The 21,614-nt window shown below is 44.6% G+C and overlaps 1 protein-coding gene across 2 annotated transcripts in view; it reads right to left on the bottom strand.

Moving 5' to 3' along the window:
• The window catches only part of RHEB (Ras homolog, mTORC1 binding), a 60,507-nt gene extending 40,388 nt beyond the window's left edge, over positions 1-20,119 (bottom strand). For both annotated transcript variants that reach the window (XM_067542755.1, XM_067542756.1), the window contains exon 1: positions 19,864-20,119. In XM_067542755.1, the coding sequence (XP_067398856.1) occupies positions 19,864-19,915 (52 nt within the window). In that variant the 5' untranslated portion in view covers positions 19,916-20,119. The remainder of the gene's footprint in view (positions 1-19,863) is intronic.
• Positions 20,120-21,614: the final 1,495 nt, after the last annotated feature.

The following is a 21,614-nucleotide window of genomic DNA, read 5'->3' as shown; positions in this document are numbered from 1 at the left end:
GTTCCAACTAGCAGTCATGGGTAGTAAAGAAGGAACTAAGATGGCTGGCCCCACTGCACCCCCTTCATGCACTGCTAGCAAAAAGACCCCATAGGAAGTATGTGCACTAAGAGTAGAATACATATTGATAATCACTGGAAGAACCCATGTTTTAATTATGCTTCTGCTAACTTGGTCATAGATCCTGGATGTTGTAAGAATTTTGGGCTATCAACTGTGAGTTACTTGTGTTTTGTCAAGCAAGCTGGAAAGGACCGGGGTTGCCTTCTGCTGCAAGTTAGTGCCTGGCTATAGGAAGGCAGGGTGTCAACTTCTCTTAAACAAGCACCTAGTGGTAACTATCAACTTGCCTCTTCCGCAAGTCAACTAGGTGTCATCACCCAGACTCTGAATTTTCTTGGATCCATACTGCTCATGTGAAGTCTGGATGTATACAGTAAGGAGATAGCACTGCTCCCAATCCTATAATGGACGGATCAAGTAACAATGGTGATTCCAAGTACTAAACAAGATTTTTTTGGATTTTTTCAGACTTTGGGTGGGGAGCAATGATGGCACTTGAGTGCATCGATTTCTATTGAGATTCTAGAGGATGACAGCAGATAACTGAGTGACTGCCATGAAGATGTGCTTGTGCAGGGTTTTATTTGTTCAGAATGTAGATTTTATGCACACATGAGGATGCTGGGGACGGGATGGAATGGGAAGATGGGTGATTACACTACATGCTTCTAATTATGAAGTGGATGTTATGACATTCTCTCATGATGCAACAGTAGCAAAAGATGTATAAAGCTTTTTAGTAGGGCAGTTTCAGTACATCAGTTTTCCGGACATCACCGTCATTCAAAGAAGGGCTAGGAAGTGACTAACTTATTAAGTGTTATGCCTTATGTAATCTGCTCCTTTGCTCCGAAGGAGTTGTCACTGAGCTAGTGTTGTATGCTGAGCTAGTACCCTCTTGCACCACTTAAGATTTAGCTTCACAGCACTTGAGATCCTCAGTGACTGTGAATATTTTCCAGATCATCTACCCTTTCACATACCCTATGCATTGATATGAATTGCAAGAAGTTTATCCTCATTTATGAATAGTCCTGCTTACTTGAACAAAGATAGTGAACCACCACTAGAAATAGACTGAATCTGTCTTGTCATTTAGTCATCAGCTTCTTAGTAATTCAGCACGCCCATGGCTAACTAGTGATAAATCTCAATCTGTTAAAAACTACAAAACAGAATGGATTTCAGAAACCCAATGCTGCTCTTTCCATAAGTGTCTATCAAAAGTTTTAAAAAAACACCTTACAATTTTAAGTGCACTATTTAAATCCCGAAACAGTATTTATCATGGTATCATCCAGCTTTTACAAGTAATATTCAGACCATAAACTTGACATCTTACAAAAATTGTCTGGATTTTCATGTTCTATAAATTAATCTCTGCATATTTTGTTTCACCACATTAAGATTCAAGTAATTTTGCAAAGAAGAGCCATCACTGATGTCAAGTCATATGGAACCAACTGTTGACAAGATAACTCAAATTATGCCTCAAAATGGTGGTTAAAAAAAAACTTTTGTACAAGAAGCTTCAGCCAATAATTTCTCTTTCAGTCTGAAGATGTTGGTGTTTTACAACTGGAAACCCCAAAATTTCTATAATGCAAACTGCAGAATTAGTACTCTCAGAGCATATGTTTAATACATAGATAGAGTGATGCTAGCTTTATGTCTAATGGGACATATTAACTGGATAACATGAGGAAACATGGGGTTGGCGCCTCAGAAGCGAGCAGCTCCCTGCAAGATGCTGAGCGAGCTCAGCACCATAAAGAATTAGGTCATTAATAATGGCTTTTGGCATTGTAATCAGAAAATTGAGGCTTTTATATGTACTATGTATGATTAAACCAGAGCACTGCTATACAATTAGGTGTAGGCATTCTAATCATCACTAATAAAGTTAAATTTACAGATGGATAATCTGTATGTTTAATCTTTTTAGGGTATTACTAAGCCATAGAGCCAAGATAGTTTGGACACCCTATTTAAGGGGCATACTTTAAGACAGACAAATATTGGAAACCCAGACAATGCAAGGTTAAAGATCTGGTGGTTTTTTGTTTTTCCAAACTGAACATCTTAGAAAGATAAAATGTACCTCAAACCATGTGTGAACTTCACCAAGTTGTGTGGTAGTTTCCTTAAGGCAGTGACATTATAATAGCAGGATGAAAAACTCGAGGAACTTTCCTCCTTCTGAGATCTGGCAAAAGGAACTTCATTAACTTACACTAAGGCTTGTAGCTGCCCCACTACCTGATTTAGAAGTTTTAGGGAAAGATATGCTCCCCTGCAACTCATAAATACACAGAGACAAGGTGATCCTTGAGTCCTGTGAAGAGCCACCATAAGCTTTAAGAAGTTTGGCAAGGCCACCCCTTGTCCTAGAACTTTCTGCTTGGGAGTCCTCCAAGCTCTAGAACCTTGGGAATCAGCTTTTGATGGCGGGAGATGAGGGAATTTCAAGGCCCAAAAATGGTAGATGAGCTGAACAGCAGCTCAGCACTACAGGAGAACACGGATTCTTCCCTGGCTTCTGCAGTAGGTGATCTTTCTAGATTAAGACGACACCCCATAACAAAAATATTGATGAAGATCAATTTTGCTAGCAATTTTCCCTGCTTTCTCCTCTGGACCACTCCTCTAAATCAGTGGTGCAGGATATGGTGAAAATGGATAGGCCACAATGCTTTGGGTGCTACCAGGAGCAAGATGGCCACACAGTGAACTCCACTCATGAGCCCTTCAGGGCTGCAGTAGGAAGTAGGTTTATGCTAGCATTTATTTTCCTTTCTAGTTCCCCAAATAAAACCTCTCAGGGTTTGTCAGAGACATGGCCTACTGCTGCAAGCCAAAGATGTCCTCTGGGAGGAGGTGACTGAGTGAACTGAATTGGGGAGGAAGTCAGAAGACATTCCCCATTCTTCTGGGCTCACTAAGTCTGCAGAAGAATCTCAAATAAGCCTTAGGTTTGTTGAGTACCCCTCACATTTCTGTGGCAGCAACCCCTCACAAAACCAGACTTAGTCTCACTGATAACCCTCTTTGGATCACACCAAGCTATCCATATAAGGAAAAGGGGTAGACTTTAAAATGAGCACTCAGGTCCCTGACCACTATTTGATTCAAGCTTAGTATTGTACCAAAGCTAGCTATTGCTAGCAGTGTTCCCAATTAAACTTTAACCTCAAAGCTGACTTTTCAACAAGTGGAAAGTCGGTGGAATACACTACTTCTCTACAGCTCTGTTTGCTACTAAGTCTCAAAAATTGTCAGACTTTGGAAGTGTTAGTCTGAATTCAAAGAACCCTGTCCAATTCACGTAACATGAAAATATTTATTTCCTTCCCAAATCTAACCTGCATTTTGACACAGATGTGGAATTTCATTGGTTTCTAATCAAGAATCTAATCTAAAAATCAAGTTTCTAATGGACACTCAGTTATAATTTACCTGTGGAACAGCAGCAGACACTCCACAGTTATGATTACTAAAGGTCTAATTTAAGAGTTGCTAAATCTGATGGTTAAAGCAGTATGATACAACGCACTAGCCAACAGAAATCTATTTATGTGAAGAGTTGAGAAACAATTTACATTTCAGTTTACACTTATCAAGAGTCAGATTCTGAACTTTGTATTGATTTTATATTTCTTAAATGTAGACCTTAGTGTGCTACAGCTGTAGGGTATTTGTTTCTCCCCTGGTACTCATTTTCAGACTGTGTGTATGGCTGAATAAAGATGAACTCAATGTCCTGCTATACAGACAGCATGCAAATCTTTTAAAGTAAGATTTGCTATTACATTGCTTTTACACTTCTGATCACCTTGCACAGTATTTTTAAAATTCAAACAGTTGCAAACTAGAGTGTGTTAAAGCAAGACCTAGGTACCTGTCTTCAGTTTATGGCTGTTAGTACTATTTTAGTGGGATTTTCATATTCCATTTCATCTTTATTCTGATGTTAATCTGCTTTTTTTGGCAAAACTGTAGCTGTACAAGTTAGGACCTGAAATTGCCATTTCCTAGGAAATGGAAATGGCAATGCCAGATATTTGCAGAGTTAATACCATTTGAGCAGGGTTACATTATGTGAATACAGGACAGTAACATACAGCTACATTTATCTGTATTATGCCCAGATCCACTTACCAGTTGTCTGACAGTAATTTTCTAAACCACACAATGTATAATGTGATTAAATGGCTTTTCATGGCTACCACACAAGTTTTAACAGGGGCAGAAATGCTGCATTTCCACCTCTATTCCAGGCTGCACATAGCATTTGTCTAATAGTTCTAGCAGGAGCAGCCATGTGAAACTAAATCCGATTCAATAGCATATTTGCTGTGCCACTTGAATATGTGCTGGAGCAACAGAGGCACAGGTGTGACTGAGGCCAAAGGCATGAGGAACAGGAGGTGGGCTAGATAAAATTCCTCTCACACCAAAAGCAGAACATCACTTGTGCGTCTAAATATCTCCTGTCCCCCATTCCCTCACGTGTAGCAAAGAAATGGATATTGATTGTGACAGGGTGCTGGCTGAGCCATAGGGGTTAAGCCAGCCCGCTGCCACCAAAGCCCTAATTAAGAGGGGAGTGGAGCCAACTGGGAGAGCCTGTAGGGTTGGGGCTAGTAAGGAGCAGCTGGTAGGTTCACTCAGCCTAGCCCAATAAAGGCTCAGGGGAGCATGGCAGCAAGGGGTAGCTGCAAGGGAAGGGGCAAGTGCTCATCCTGCAAGGGCGAAGCACCATGGGAGACAAGCTGCCCTCATTGGGGCTGAGGCTGCGTGGCCCTAGCCTGCGACTACTGCTGTATATAGTGGAGAAGCCTGCAAATAAAAAGCACTGGTGGGAGCAGGAAGCTGAGAACTGTGCGTGGTTTGTGGGTGCAGACGACCTGACCAGGAGGGGGGCCTGTGTGAACCTGATACAGGATCGTCTCGTTTTCATGCTATTTAGTGCTGCTGAACAACTTGTGAATAGTAGGAGAGAAAATACCACACAAATAATCTAGTAGCAGAATGTTACTTTCAAACCACATTGTAGTTCCTTCCTGTGGTCAAGTTATGATGGTGGAGACAACAGGGAGCCTTAAGTACTGCCGTGTAGCGAAAGTATGGTTTACTTTTTATCACGTACCACCCATGCTAAATGAAGCAGTGACTGGATATAGCTCCTTGGTTTGAAAGTGGAGCTAAGAAAATTTTAGGATCCCAAATTTATGACCCCAAAATAGAGTATGAGAAAATGAGAAGCAGGAAAATGCACAGAAGTGGGAGACTGGCAAAGTAAACGACTGGGAGATGGAAGAAGAGTACCAAGAGAAAGTAGTGAACATTCCTTAACTGCAGGAGGCAGATGGCTCAGAGGTGAAACAGATAGCTAACAGCAGAAGTCACCTAAACTGGAGAAAACCTCTTACCGGAAAGTGTGGTATTATAGAAACTCCTTTCCACTAGCTGTACTCAAAGTATTCACCCTGTACCATCCCCTCCCCTGCGCCCACACTTAGAGTAACTGATAATTATTTAAACACTGAGGCAAAGCTATGTAGAACTTTAAAAAAAAAACAAAAAAAAAACCTGACATTTGAAATATGGAGTTGTATTCCTTAAAACTATGCAGTTTACTGACTGGAGAAGGAACAGGTAGAATGTTTACACACAAATTATTTTCATTCATTAGTAGACAGTGCACAAAACTCTACACCTTTAAACAAGCAGTTCAAAGAAAACAACCTGTGCATCCACCAAAATGCACTTTAAGCTATCTGTACATATTGTTTTAAGGACTTAATACTAGAAAGGTACGGCATGATTCCTTGGCCAAGTCTATCCTGATACCAAATGAATAGGACTCTTACTAGATTAAATTTAATCAGATGAAAACTACTGGCACTGGTCTATCAGGAGTGCTATTTGTAGCTTAGCAGAAATCTCTGGGTCAACCTAACTTTCATATAGAACATAGAAATATAGGACTGGAAGGGACCTCAATAGGTCATCTAGTCCAGTCCCTTACATTCAAGGCAGGATTAAATAATAACTAAACCATTTCTGACAGGAATATGTACTTAAGTTTAAATAAAAATGCTCAAGCACAAGTTTACTTGCACATTCCTTGATGGGTGAACAGATACGCTTGAGTTCAGTACCAATGAAAGCCTGTGACAAGTCAACTTTCAGGTTCAAGAAAAAAAGCTGTGTGTCAATTTTATCCTCTATTTTAAATTTAGATTGGAAGACCTTTCACATTTATGAAAAGCAGCCACTCTGGCTACAGTACATAGAGACCGCATTTGCCAGAAGTAGTGAGATTCTTGCAGTTTCTTAACTTATATTCAGCTAGCATAGCCATGTAACTCAGGTGAGCAATTATGGAAAGTACCTGTTTACACTCTAGACCAGCGGTTCTCAACCTTTTTTTCTCCTGAGTACCACTCGGGGGGGGGGGGGGGAAGGGAAGGGAAGGGACACTTGCGGCAGGGTTTCGCGGCAGCGGGGAGGGATTTGCGGTGGCGGCGGGGTTTCGCGGCAGGGAGGGACTTTCGGCAGCGGGTTACATGGGAGAAACAATGCCCTCCACCAAAACCCTTCCGCCGTTTGCCCCTTTTCGACAGCAAGGTTTCGCACAGGCTGGCGGGAGAGCACTTCCGCCGGTGGATTTGGTGGCATGGTACAGCTCGCGTACCATCCAGCCTTCTCGTAAGTACCACCGGTGGTACACCACCAGTTGAGAACCGCTGCTCTAGACAATAGCAGAAGGTCAATCCATAGTGTACTAGGCAACAGACATGAGGCAGTACAGTATGTCTGCCAGTTATATTAAGCAAAAAGTCTTGTCTATGGACAAAAAACCCCAAATCTCCATAAATGGTGTTTTGTATTAGTGGCTTCTGGTTACTATATAGCTAAACGCTACAAATTAATAGCCTCATGTCTATTTTAATTAACAGCATTTTAAGAAACTGAATACATTTACTTGGCAGCAGTGTATTTAATAGTTCTCAAAGAAACTCACCCCTTTTGACCCTACTATTAAAAATTCTAATTCATTCCTTAGTTCTCATTTTCAGTACTGCAACATCCTCTTTCACCTCTCCAGTTTGCTGGTGGGACATCTCCCACTGCTCTGAACTCATGCTGCTTAAGTCTCCTCACTGATTGCTTGGCAAGCAGAGTCTGAACTCTGCTCTTGCCTTCACAGCTAGCTTCTTCCTACATCTTTTAGGCATTGTGCTCTGCCTGCTCCTCTTGTGTTGCCCTTTGTCTCCTCACTCATGAATATATTCTTCCTCCCAACCCCCTGCCCCCATGTCCTCTATATCAGCATACCCTCCATTGTGTGCATCAGCCACCATCTGGAAGTCCCTCAAGACTCACTTTTACAGTCACTGCCAGCCTGCTCTCAGCTATTCATGAACATCAAGTTACATCTATCCAGTTTTTTCAAGAAAAACAGAAAATGACCTCCCAACAGTTCTGCTAGTCTCCCATTGTTACCCATGCCTACCATGGGATAATGGCCTTTTGGGGGCCAAATTATCTGTAAGATTCTCCTGGAAGGAAGATACTGACTTATTTGTGAAGTATTTTCTTTTCCCCTAATACCATTTTTTTTCCCCTTCTAATGGTGTACTGCAGAGTTTGTACTTACAAAACAGAGCATGATTTGACTCTAAGAAAACAGTGAAGATTTACTAGTTTAGAAATACTCACCCAAGAACATCCATCTTACAGAAAATTCACTTTATAAAAAATTAGACAAATCATTGAACAGCCTTACCCTCCTTCACTTTCCCTCTGCTCTGTATTCTCTTTTCTCTCACATGCCATGATAAATTGTGGTGGTTGATTTAAGAGATTTATTCAGAAGTTGAGACAAAAACCAAGCAGTTAAGCAGACCAGAAGTTGTGCTAAGGTACCATGATGCACAAACAACATTAATACACATTGATTCATAAACAACTGGAGAATATGATTATTTCAAGCACATGCAACAGTACAATAATGTTTGTAAAATTATGTCTCTGGACCTGACAGGCACTATGTGAAGACCCTTAAGCTGCTGGTGTGGATGGAAAAGTTGTTTGCTCAAAAGAACTACACTGGTCTGAAAATTGTTAGTTCCCTGTCAAGGTTTAAATACAAAATACATTTGACTACTGAGCTTTCCCAGACACTAATAAAGAAAAATGATCCTAATGAAGATTAAGGAGCTCAGTTATGTTCTTTCACAGGTAGCACATATTAGAGTCCCAAACTACACTCATATAGGGAAACAGCAACACATACTCGGCAACAAGGTGACATCTCCATGAAGTCCAGATTGAAGCACAGCAGCCAATTTTCTTCAAGAGACATGGCTTGTCTATAGATGGAGATATACTGGAATAGCTTCTCTGTTTTAAATTCACTCTACCTTATTCCAGAAGGACTTTCATATTCAGTGAAGTATTAGAACAGAGTGCTTGTCAGACAGTAGGATAAAGCTTCGAAGTGGATAAATATGCTCCTTTAGAAGTGCGGTAATCCAATAAGAGGTTTTTGCTAGTCTACTGCTATGCTACTAATGAAAAAAGGGTTTTGCATGTTATGTACTGCAGCTATTTCAATAGCCAGACCATTCAGACTGTGCCCAATACATCTTGAATGGTATTTCAGCAATGCAGCGTGATACTGTTGCAACTAGGCAGAGGTACTCAATGAACTGTCAGGCCAATATTGTAAATACACATTCTATAACATCTAATGTAGAAAAGAGTTCTAAAAATTCATGAACCCTTAGTCTCTTTAAAAAAATCACTCAATACTCTGTACACAGTTTAGAGGATGTTCTCTTGTATTCCCTAAAGACTGATTTTACAAAAGTTATAAAGTTTAACACATAGGCTATAAATAGAGATTTGAATAGCTCAAGCAATACATTTAGACTAAAAATCACTAAGACAGCAGAAAAAACGGTTACTAACCTTCCGTAACTTGTTCTTGGAGATCTGTTGCTCATGTCCATTTCAATGTAGGTATGTGCTCGCCCCCGAGCACTGCTGCTGGAAAGTTTTTCCCTCGGTAGTAACCATCAGGTTGGCTCTAGTGCCCCCTAGACACGCGCTCTCATAGCACCAGCGTATAGGGTCCTGCCTCCCTGCCACTTATTCAGTTCTTTCCTGCTGGCTAAGTCCGACAAAGGAAGGTGGGTGGGGGTAAAGAGGGTTGGAATGAACATGAGCAACACCTCGAAGAACAGTTATGGAAGGTTAGTAACTCTCTTTGAGCGCTTGCTCATGTCCATCCCAATGTAGGTGACCCCCAAACAATTGTGCAGATGGAGGATTCGGCGTTCACTGGCACGTTGATTGGAGCATCACTCAACTAAAGTCTGCATTGTCTCTAGCTTGGGGGTGATGGCATAGTGTAGCATGAACATGTGGACTGAGGACCACGTCACACTGCTCTACAGATGTCCTGAGTTGGAACTTGTGCCATAAATGCCACTGCCAGATGTCTTGTAGAATGGGCAGTCAACTGAGGAGCGGAGACTTTCGCTAGGTTGTAGCATGTACGGATACAGGAGGTGATTAGAATGAGATTCTCTGGGCTGAGACTAAACAGCCTTTCATCCTGTCCACGATGGCTATGAACCACTGGGTGAACTTCCTAAGGATGTAGTTCTTTCTATGTAGAAGGCTAGTGCATGCCTTCTGTTCCTCCCTGTTAGCGTGTGGCTTAAGATAGAAGACTGGCAGAAAGATATCCTGGTTACTATGAAATTGTGAGATCACCTTTGGCAGGAAGGATGGGTGTAGCTGCAGTTTTACCTGGTCCTTGAAGACGACAGCATACAGTGGTTCAGGTAAGAGCTTGGAACTCAGACCACCTTCCAAGACAGGTAGGGCAGAGAGCATGTTGCCAGTGGTTCAAATGGGGGTCCTGTTAGCCTTGCCAGCACCAAATTGAGGTCCCAAGGAGGTAGTGGCTGGAGTACCTATGGGTACAGCCACTCCAGCCCCTTAAGGAAACAGCCACAGATTGAATTTGAGAAGAACAACCAGCCGTTCACCCATGGGTGAAAGGCTGAGATGGACTCTCATGGATGACACCACTAGACCTTGCTACTTTAAGTGGAATAGGTAATCCAGAATGAAGAGCAATGATGACTCGATAGGTGAAATGCCCTTTTGTGCTACCCAGATAAAGAATCTCTTCCACTTTCCCAGGTAAGTGGCTCTAGTGGATGGCCTTCTGCTCCCTATAAGCACCTCATGAATGGGCATGGAGCAAGCCAGCTCCTCTGTGTTCAGCCATGGAGCTTCTATGCCATGAGGTGAAGAGATTCGAGGTTTGGATAACGTAGATGGCTGTAATCTTGAGAGATCAAATCCAGAAATAGTGACAGGCTGATTGGTGTTGTCCGCCGAGAAATCTAGGAGACTGGTGTACCAGTGTTGGCGTGGCCAGGCTGGGATTATCAGGATGAGATGCATCCTGTCCCTTCTGACCCTCAGCAGGACCCTGTGTGTGAGAGGGATGGGAGGAAACATGTAAAAGAGCTGTCCATCCAAGGGAGGAGAAAGGCATCTGAGAGCAAACCTAGGCTGTGGCCTAGGAAGGAGCAGAACTGAAGACACTTCACGTTGTACTTCATCACGAACAGATCTACCTGGAGAGTTCCCCACTTCTGGAAAACAGTGGGGTGGACCATTTGTGATGGTTGGAAAAGGATCTACTGAGATGATTTGCTAACTCATTCTGTGACCATGGGAGGCAGGAGGCTTCAAGGTGAATCAAATTGGGAATTTTGTATAGCCTTAGGTGAAAAGCCTCTTGGCATATGGGAGAGGCGTACGCGTCACCCTGCTTGCTTGTGTAAAATGCTGTTGTGTTGTCTGTGAGGACAAAACACAGTTAGCTTTCAGGTGGGGTTGGAACATCTGGTAGGCTAGGCACACCGCCCTTAGTTCTCTCACACTGGTGTGCATTGAGAGTTCTTCTGGGGAACCATAGGCCGGCCTTGAGTTCTGAGGACCCTCAAGTGGGTTCCCCATCCCATCACTGACATGTCTGTGACAAGAGACACTGATGGTAGGGATCTCAAGAAGGGAACTCCTGAGCATTCCATCCACAGGTCCAGCCACCAAAAGGGTGTTGGTCACTGATGGGGGAAGTGAGACCACCTTGTTCATCTGGTGTGAATCTGGTACATATACTGACGCTAGTCAAGATTGGCGAGGTCTGAGTTGCAGCCTTGCATGTTGCATCACATAGGTGTATGATGCCTTATGCCCCAAGAATTTTAAGCAGCTTCTTGCTGTGATGATAGGGTGACCGCTCAGACTCTCTGAGCATCTCTAGAACTGTGAACCAGCCTTCTGGGAGAAGGCTCAACCCAGGTTGAGTCAAGGACCATCCCTACGACCACCACCAGGGAAAGGGTGGATGTTTGAATATTTTGCAACAGCCCCAGTTCCTGGAAAGTCAACTGTATTAGCTTTACGTGTGTATCCATCTGGTCCTTGGTCCTCTGATAAGTCAATCATCTGGGTAGGGATAGTCCTGAATCCCCTGTCTCCTTAGAAAGGTTGCAATGACTGTCATGCACTTTGTGGACACAGGGGGGCTGCTGACAGGCTGAATGGGAGTATCAAACTGATGGTATCTGTAGTTTACAACAAACCGTAGGTACCTCCTGTGTCCCCAAAAGATAGCAATATGGAAGTACGCATCCTCTAAGTAGAGGGTGGCGTACTAGTTCCCTGGATCCACAGAAGGAATAATGGAGGCCAAGGAGACCATGCGGAACTTCAGTTTCTTCAGGAATTTGTTGAGGTTTTGCAGGTCCAAAATCAGTCTGAGATCACCATTGGCCTTTGGGATTAGGAAGTAACAGCAATAGAACCTCTGGCCCCTTAATTCCAGATGGACCTCTTCCACTCGTCCTGCCCTCAGGAGCGACTGCAACTCCTGAACTAGAAGTTGCATGAAAAGGATTTCTGAAGAGGGACAAAGAGGAAGGGTGGAAAGGAGGAGAACAACTGAATTGATATCATGCCTAGTACCCAGTGATCTATGGTAATGCAGGCCCACACGATAGAAGCGGGACAACTGGTCCACAAACGTAGGCGAAATCAGATCCACACAGCGTCCTGGCATGTCATACTACGTCATATTAACTGCATCAGCTTTCCCTGGCATGTCATCCCTGAGCGTCCCATCAAAAAGCCTCCTTAGATCCCTCCACGTGTCTCGGGCGGGACTAGGAAGGAGGTGCTGGGGCAGATGAGGAATGGGACAGCTTTAGGCAGACATAACTTGCATTGACCAAAGTTTGTAGTCTAGACATGGCCTTACTAAGCTTTGACTTACTACCATTTCAAACAACAATACATTAAAGTGCACTATGGAAATTTTAGGGCATAGTGTCTATACAGGACATTACTGCATGACAAGCTGGTACACTGTAGATTCTCACCCTAGCTTGCTGCACACTAACTCACTATGTAGATAAGCCCTTGATGTTTTAATTATTCAGCATATATTCCTACAATTAGATAGTGTTTAAAATAAATTCTTGCAGGATACTGCTGAGAGCTACATGAAGTTAAAGCTGACTAGTGTTTTACTTTACTCTTATACGAATGCCAAATTATAAAAAAAAAAAAGTGTTAAGGGGCTGCATTGTAGAAGCCAAATAATTATTTGGTTCTTCCATAAAACAGTACTAAACACCCAGACATCCAGTGTTTAATTGCAGCAGGTCTTTACTGTGTTCTAGACAATATATTTTCAACTTTTATACAAACAGGATCCATAGCAGGATCCATGCCTAGTTCAAAAAAGAACTCCCTTTCATACAAAGGTATTATCACTTGGTTGAGTAAGCTACCATTGAGTCAGAAAACTACAAGCATAAACATTTAAGGATTTGACAGAGAAAATATAAAGCAGGCAAATCAAGAGTTAATCCTAGCACAGTGTCCTTAAATAATCCTACTGTGTCTTGGTATTACAGCTGAACATGCTGCCTCTAGTGTCCCAGATACTGTTAACAGGTTCGCTGCAATAAATTTGACTTCTAAAGGGTAAAACCAGTCATAAAATGAAGTTTTTAATCAAAACTGGCATTTAAGTCTCATTTTAGTCCCCTGTTGATGGCAGCCATTTTGTTTATCATCTTAATATTCTAGAGCATCCCCACTGTAGAGACCATTCAAATCAGTTCCCAGTCTAAGACTTTTAATTTCAATGTTTCTAATTAAGTATTAAAATTTGCATAAATCACAAACATTAGAATTTAATGTTAAGTCATTGCATTAGAACCACCTAGAACCTTTGTGTGTTACAGGCCCCGCTAATTGTGTAGTGACATACTTTGACATGACAGCAGTAGGTTTTTGTTCTCCCTCTCAGATAAAAGAGGCAATGGCTATTTAGTATTAGATGTACGTGTTCCCTCTTATTTAATACTGAATGGATATCGCATTGTGGTGTTGTGAGTCCTGTACAGAGAGAGGTGTTATCATTCAGAATAACTTAAGAGAACAGTCCTGACTACATCTGTAATATTAGAAATACTTTTTGCCAGAATAAGGGGGTGTTTGCTCTATCTTCCTGCCAAACACATGCTTAAATCCCCCAGTTGTTTCAGATACAGTATTTGCTATCTGCATTACTATGAATGCTAGAGGGTTGTCACAGTCCACTCCAAAGCTAGCTGCACGGTTTCTTGCATTTTTTGTTTATCCTTGACAAGCATGAAGGCTTTCAGATGGCTATATCAAGGAGAGTGCGCACAGGTTCATAACACACGGTGATGGGGTTTACAGATCCCACAGAAACTTTGGCTACGGCAACACTACAGCTTAGGTCAATATAACCTATGGCACTCAGGGTTGTGAATAAGCCACCCCCCCCCCCCGAGCAACATGAGAGTTTTACTGACCTAAGCACCAGCCTGATGCTTTGTCAGTGGGAGAAGCTCTCCCATGGATGTAGCTACTGCTGCTCATTGCGGGTGGATTAATTAAAATGGGAGAGCTCTCTCCTGTCAATTTACAGAGTTTGCACTATCAGTGCGACAGCTGCATCAGTGCAGCTGCACTGCTGTAAGTGCTGTAGTGTAACCATAGCCTAAGGGAGTGAGGGAGCTGTACTGGGCCAAGAGGACCCCTCCCCTCATCATCAGCAGTGCATGCTCCAAATAGAGGATATGCTCCAAAGGGGACTCTGACAATCAAACAGGGAGGGAAGGAAGAAGAGGCTGTCTGAAAGGAGGAAGCCAGTTTGCAGTTTCTGAGGACCGAACAAGCCATAGGAGAAGGGTATGACCCCAACCAGAAGGGTAGGCCTCCCCCACTGAGGGAAAATAACTGAACATTGAGAAGAGCTGGGGGAATACTTATTTGACCAACTAAGCCACTAAGACTGATTGGGAACTCCCCCCTGGAGGGGATGGAGGCTATGACCACACTCCAAACCAAAGAGAGCAAGGCGATAGGAAGCAGCACAAAAAAAGTTTAGCCAGGTGCCCAAGGAACAGATGACCAAGACACGCCATCTCCCTCCTGCTTGGGCCCTGGGCTGGGACCCAATGGAGGAGGGGGGGAGGGCCTGGGTTCCCCCCTACCTTTACCCTCTCCCCTCATCCATCCAGAGAGCAACAGACCATAGCTTGAATGCTTAGCCTGTTGACCGTCAGGCAAGCTCAACCCAGAAATTTGGAGGTGAGAAAGACTGTTGAGCCATGGCTTGTCCACTAGGCCTGATAGTGTCTGAGTGAAGCCCACTACACATGCCAATAACAATTCTGTCACTGTGACCGTTATATAGTTTTTAAAAGTCTTGCAATGGTTTTCAGCATTTTCAATCCATCAGTCTGCCAAGAAAAGATCTCTCTTCAAACTGACAAACAGTCTTGACCAATAAGCAAACTACACAGACTGGTCTTCTCCAGCCTCTACACGCAGATACGTAAGTATGCCATATCATACAAAAAACCTGAAAAAGTCATGAGACAGTCCAGCTGAAAAACAGGAAGGTCACTAGAAGCCCAATTACACTCCCTCATGGGGCTAAAAAAGAACTAATGTAGATCACTTCTGAGGGCTGTTCTACAGAAGAAAATTGGATCGGTACAACTACATTGTTCAGGGTGTGAAAAATCCACACCCTTGAGCAACGCAGTTAAACTGACTTAACCCCCAATGTAGACAGAATTCTCCCTAGCCTCCTGGAGATGTGGATTACCTATGCTGATGGGAGAATCCCTACTGTTGGTGTAGGCAGAGCCTTCACTGAAGTGCTACAGCAGCACAGCTGCAGTGCTTTAAGTGTAGACAAGCCCTAAATCTGCACCTTCAGATAAATATCTAAGACCTGCACTCCAACTAGCAATATAAAAGTAGGAAAAATTGTCACATCCAAAAGGTCCACCATACCACAGCAGAGCTACATTGAGACAGAGTTGAGTTATACTCTACAGAAGTCAACAACCATCTTCTCATGGCTGTTCCACCAAATTACCTCATTTAAGAAATGACCACTATTCTAGTGGGAAGACAAGTGTGTCTGCGTCACACAGATAATCCATAACAAGTTGATCTAAAGGCAAACATGAGACCCATCTATGCTGCTTTTCATCAAATAGTCTACCATCCTCAGTAGACTCTGAAAGGCTTAACCACAACTCAAACAACCTCACCTTCTTATTTCATTTCACCTAATGAAAAACCCATTATTCTCACATTGAATTTTCAAGTGTTTTATTTCCTGAATTTTATCTATCAGGCTACACAAAACATGTAGATTTCTTTTAAAGTTCATAATTTTTAAAAGACTTCTAAATGCCATCTATCGGGTACAGGAGGCTGCCCCCCAGCTTGCTCAGAGCCTGGGTCCAAGAGGCTGCAGCTTCCCGAACAACTGACTAGGGCTGGAAGTAGGCAGCCCACAGGTTGCCTGGGAGCCCGTAGGCTCCCGGCTGAGAGATGGGTCTCAGTTCCCTCAACACTGCCCCTTAGGTTGGTGGAAGTGCTCCTGGTGAGGATGCACTCCACCGACGCAAGGAGAGTAGTGTGGACATGCACCACCTGGATGAAAGTCAACATAAATATGTTGACTTATTTTCTTAATGTAGACAAGGCCTATATAGTCTCCTCAACTTCCCTCTGACAGCAATAGCGTGGTCAAGTATCTTTCCAAATACCAAAAGAAGACTGGGGTATGGATGAGTGCAAGGTGGCTGAAGCTCAATCCAGACAAAATGGAAACAGTGGTTTGGAGGAAAGCAAGTGGAGTGTGTGGGAGAGACTATGTCTGATCTTCTGGATGAGGGTGTTTGTCCACTAGTTACTCATGTTTGCAATGCAGGTGCCTGTTTAAAGTCTCAATTATTGATGGATGATCAATTTTTGACAGTAGGAAAGATGGATTTCTCACTTGCACTTAATATCTGCTTGGTCATCTCAAGACTAGGTTACTGCAATACACTTGGGGCTACATCTTAAACTACACAGAAAATGAAGACTGGATGGAATGTGGAAAGCTCCATTTTTACTAGTGTCAAACATTATATCATGCTTTATGACCTGAATTGGCTGCTTGTGGTTTTCCAGGTGTTGGCTTTAACCTATAAAGCTGTGAATGGGTTAGACCCTGCCTACTAAAGAGACTGTTTCTCTCCATGCCATATAGCCACAATCAAGACTGTTGTAGGCATTATGAAGTGACTCAATCTTTATTTGAAAGAGAACTGTTGGCAGAACATTCTCTGCACGGTCCCTTCAGTTTTGGAATTAGCCCCAACCTTGGACAGAAATAGCTCTGCAGAACATGCTGCAAGGTTCAGATTTTAGGGAGCTTCCAAAAGGGACATCTTGCTTACTTGTTTTATTTAAGTAGAGTATCTCTCCTCATTTTTCTTTTACTCAAGGCTTGATCAATTATTACTTTATCTGGGGTACGTTGTCAATTTGCTTATTTTGAAGCCATTATCAGTCTCCTAGATGTTGACAGTAATTTCTTTTGTCTGTTATAAACATAAAATAAATGAAACTTATCACTTAAGTGTCTTTCATGAGTAAGCAGTTTTACAAAATGAAACAAAGCTCCAATGAACTCTTTAGTATTTGTTTCTGTGGTTTGAACTTTTTTACTTTAAAGAAGTGCCTGAAAAATATTCGAGACTATTCAGGAATGTTAGCCTAAAGGCTTCTCTCATAACTTACAGTGGTCAGAGATTGTTTGCAGTGTTGTACCCATGTTGGTCCCAGGATATTCGAGAACAAGGTGAGTGAGATAATATCTTTTATTGGACTAAGGCTAGGTCTACACTACAGCCAATGTCAGCAAAACTTATGTTGCTCAGGGGTGTGAATATTCCACCCCCTGAGCAATGTAATTTTCACCAACATAACTGCTCATGTGTTCAAGTAGCTTCTGCCACTTGCGGAGATTTTTTTTTTTTTTGCGCCAACAGGAGAAAGCTCTCATCAGCATACAGCATCTTCATCACATGCACTGCACCATAGAACATATAGACATGGCCCAAGAAAGACAAGCTTTCAAGCTACACAGAGCTCCTCTTTAGGTTGGCAGGTAGCTCAAAAGCTTGTCATTCTTGGTTCAATAAAAGACATTACCTCACCCACCTTGTTTTTCTAGTTTCTCTAGAGAGAAGAATTAAGTCTCAACTCAATTCTATTTCTAGAATAAACTCAAAGATAGAAGTATCATGGAACCTAATCTTCTACGGAAGGAGATGTTACTCACTTTTAAGCAGTTACATAACTTTATGTTAAAGAGTCTTACTTTTTTTTTTTTTTTTTTAAACATGTGACGGTTAAGAAACACCCATGCTTATGTTGTTATTCAACAAAAGATTCAACTTTGGGGGGGCATCTGCTGAGTTGGGGCTTAACTGAGCAGATGCAGACAATTACCAATTTTTAACATTTATATTGCAGTTGTTTCTGGTAGCCTGTCGTGGGCAGAAGATACAGAGATTTTATTCTCCTTGGTGTTTCCCAACCCCCTCCCAACCATCTAAATGTAGGTCCCTATTGAAGACACCATTTTCAACTTTTACTAAATCACACAAGTGACATGGGGAGTGGCTTAACTATCTTAATTTTTTTCAAAAAGTTTCTTCTGGTTCAAGATCAGAAATTGTGTTCCATTGAAACCATGAAAACCTTAAAATACACCTGGAGAAAAAGGTGATCATACAGGGCAGACAAAGAAAAACTGATTACAACTATTCATTTCAGACTGCTCCTGGATAGTTCTGGGGAATTTGTCTGCTTGGGTTAATTTGCACAGCTCAACAGCAGTAGTGCTGCATATATTCAGTGATGTGATATGGCATAAGGCACAGGCACACCACCACAATATCAACACTAACTACTACTATATAAAGCTGAAACATCTTCATAAATTTGCAATGAGAAAAACATCTAGAGACCAACCGTTAAGAAGAAGTGATGTCTGGGGAGACGGATGCTAGAGCAGTCACAAGTGGAAGAAACACATAGGGAGAACTAGACGTTTACCACACCTGGATAGTACACCTGTGGTGGTGCAAATCAATTTCAGAGGAAGAATCTAGCAGCAGGAAAGGGCTTATGCCCTCTATGCTGGGGCCTGTGGAGGGAGGAAGTTACACATGAAAGGAATCACCCCGTAGTTTCCATAAACCAATGGAACTGATTCACCCCATGTATTGTACCTAGTTGGTGTCTCAGCAAGCACATCTCAAGGACTCAATTACTAAAAAGTTTCTGGGCAAACAATCACTCCAGCACACACACAAGCAGCATGTAGGAAAACATGAGAATTCATGTAACAGTGAACTCTGCTAAAGAAAATGTTTTATATTAGATGTTTTAACTTAATAGTGAGGCAGAATGATAGCTTTACAGTGGACCATGAACTGGCATCACTCCTTTCAGTAAGTTAGCAGGCACCTGGCCATTCTAATCAAGAACACTTTTCACAAGCAGCACTTCTGGCCAGGTGACCTTTTTAGAAAACCACAGAAGAGGGCTAGGGAAGTCTCCCGTAACCCGTTAATGGCTCATTGAGCAGCACACTACCCCTCTCCTTGCCACAGAATTCCTCCTACTCCAGGACCTTGGTAGACCGGAGGGGTCACGTCAAATCCGACAGCTCTGAGGAGCCAGGCAGCGCTCTCACCTACAGGGACCGAACACGGTGCCAGCTATCAGAGCGGCGCAGAAGGCGGCTCCTTTTCGTAACCCGGGTCAGGTTCTGGCGGCACCACGCATGTTTGCGGAGTCCCGGGCTTCCCAGGCCAAGTGAGGCCACCGGAGCCCCCACTCCGACGGGCCCGTGGCAGCTCCCGGTCCGGCTACACCTCTCGGTGGGAACTCTCAGAACAAGGTGCGGAACCAACCCGCAGGCCACGCTAGAAGAGGAGGCAGCAGGAGCGAGGATTCCCCTCCCAGGGCTCGGCCAGGCTCGCAGCTCAGAGCCGCTGCCGGACTCCCTCGCACCCACCCCACTCCCCGCCTCCAGGGAGGCTCACCCACGGCAACCAGAGGGAGAGACAACCAGCCCGGCCACTTACAAGTAGCCGCCACAGGCTGGAGACGGCAAGTTTCCCCGGGCCGTAGCCCAATCCCGGGCTCTACACCACGGCAACCCCTCGCTTACCCTGCCCGAGCGCCTGCCACCACCCCGGACTCTCCTTCACTCCTGCCGGGCCCTGACAGCTTCGAGTGCCGCCCCCGCTGCGGGAGCCCCGGCCCCGCGCGCACCCCCGGCCCCGCGCTCACCCACGCTCCGGTAGCCCAGGATCGCGATCTTGCGGGACTTGGACGGCGGCATCTTCTCCCCGCCCGGCCCCGACCCACATTAAGGGCGGCGGCTTCAGCTGAGGCAGCGGCGAGGACAGGACTGGAGACCCCGATGGCGACAGGAAGAGAAGACAGCGACGCGCCACATACAGGGACCGGCGGCGGCACCTACCGCACGGAGCTCTAGTCCCTGTGCGCAGCAGCGGCGCTCTCCTCACGCGACCTCTACATCACCAGCCGTACGTACCTGAACGTCCTTACGTCACAGGCGGAGTCTGGGATTGCGCCGTTGAAAAACCGGCCGGAAACACGGCGCCGAAAACTCGCTGCGTCATCCTCAGCCTTCACACCGCCACGCAGCAAGTACGACCTCTGATTGGCCCTGAAACGTAAGGCCGGGTATCATAGCCGGCATGGGATTGGCGGCAGGTTGTGAACGCTGACTGGCCCGCGCCGACAATTGGCTGTATTTGAAGGGTGAGGCGGGGCTAAATGGCAAATAGTGGGGAGGAGGGGCAGCCAAGTCGTGATTGGCGGAGAGGGTAGAGTTGCGCATGCGTGAAGGGTGGGGCCCGGCCCTATTGGCGTTATTGAATTAATTTGAACAGACAGACTCTGGCGCTGCGCCCTGAGGGAGGGTCGAGAGTGGCGCGGGTCGCGCGCTCGGCTGTCGTGGCGGTTGAGCGCGGTTGTCTCTTAAATGCGCCGCTTCTCTACGCTGCAAAACCCGCCTGCCCGCCCAGCGCTGTGCCTGCGGGGCGGGGCGGGGCCGGGACGCTAGAGAAAGCGAAGCCGCCCCGGTGTCGATTCACGCTTTCGTCCGCCCCGCTGGAGCAGAGGCCGCGCGAGGCACGTTTCAGAGCAGCGGAGCCGAGCTGTAGATTTGGCCCCTCTGCTCCTCCTTCAGGATGACCGGAGAAGTGGCCGGGCCATACGTGAGGGGCCGTGGGAGCCCACGCGCCAGGCCCAAGGCCAGTCACTCCAGGGGGGGCCCAGCGCTGCAGGTTCGCCTCGGCTGGCAGACGCAGTTGATAAAGGATGAGTTGACCTGCTCAGCTAGCCAGCCGGAGAGTGACGGGCGTGCTCGCAGCAGGAAGCCTAGCAAACAGCTGTGCAGTGTAATACAGCGCGAGGCATGCTGGGGTCATGGAGCCCGAGGTACACTCAGGCATTGCACATCTGAACCCTACCTTGCGTAGAAGTCGGCGGATGGTCTGTAGGCACTTTGCACCCGTTTGACCCTGGGAAATGTGTTCTGCTCGCTCATTTAGAAGGGACTGTTATTTTCTGAAAAGGTTATATATACGCCATATGGCTATAATACAAAAATAAAACCCCCTCCAGCCACACACCCCTAGCTGTCACATGCCACTCCACACTGGAACCCATATGAGGTATCATTAAACAACTACAACCACTACTTGACGGGGCCCCCCTGTGAAAGAAATCTTTCTTGTCCCTGTTTTCTGGTTTCAAATAATCCCCCAAACGCTTTACTCTGTCATCAGAAGCAAGCTCCCGTCCACACAGACCAGGACACACAAACTCAAAGTGGCACCAGACTCTGTCGAAATAACATGCAAAATCTGCAGACATCTCCACTGGCATGCTGATGCGCCCCACCCAACACACCTTTCAAGATATATAGGTCCTACACATGCCTGTCATAACATATAGTGTACCTCATCCCAGGGCAGGATTAACTCAGGGGCTTTAGGGGCTGCAGCCCA

This window comes from Emydura macquarii, unplaced genomic scaffold, assembly GCF_026122565.2.
Source record: "Emydura macquarii macquarii isolate MOO-44397 ecotype Brisbane River unplaced genomic scaffold, CSIRO-AGI_Emac_v2 contig_719, whole genome shotgun sequence".
Lineage (NCBI taxonomy): Eukaryota > Metazoa > Chordata > Testudines > Chelidae > Emydura > Emydura macquarii.
The sequence above is the reverse complement of the archived record's forward strand: the minus strand, read 5'-3'. Positions and strand labels throughout refer to the sequence as shown.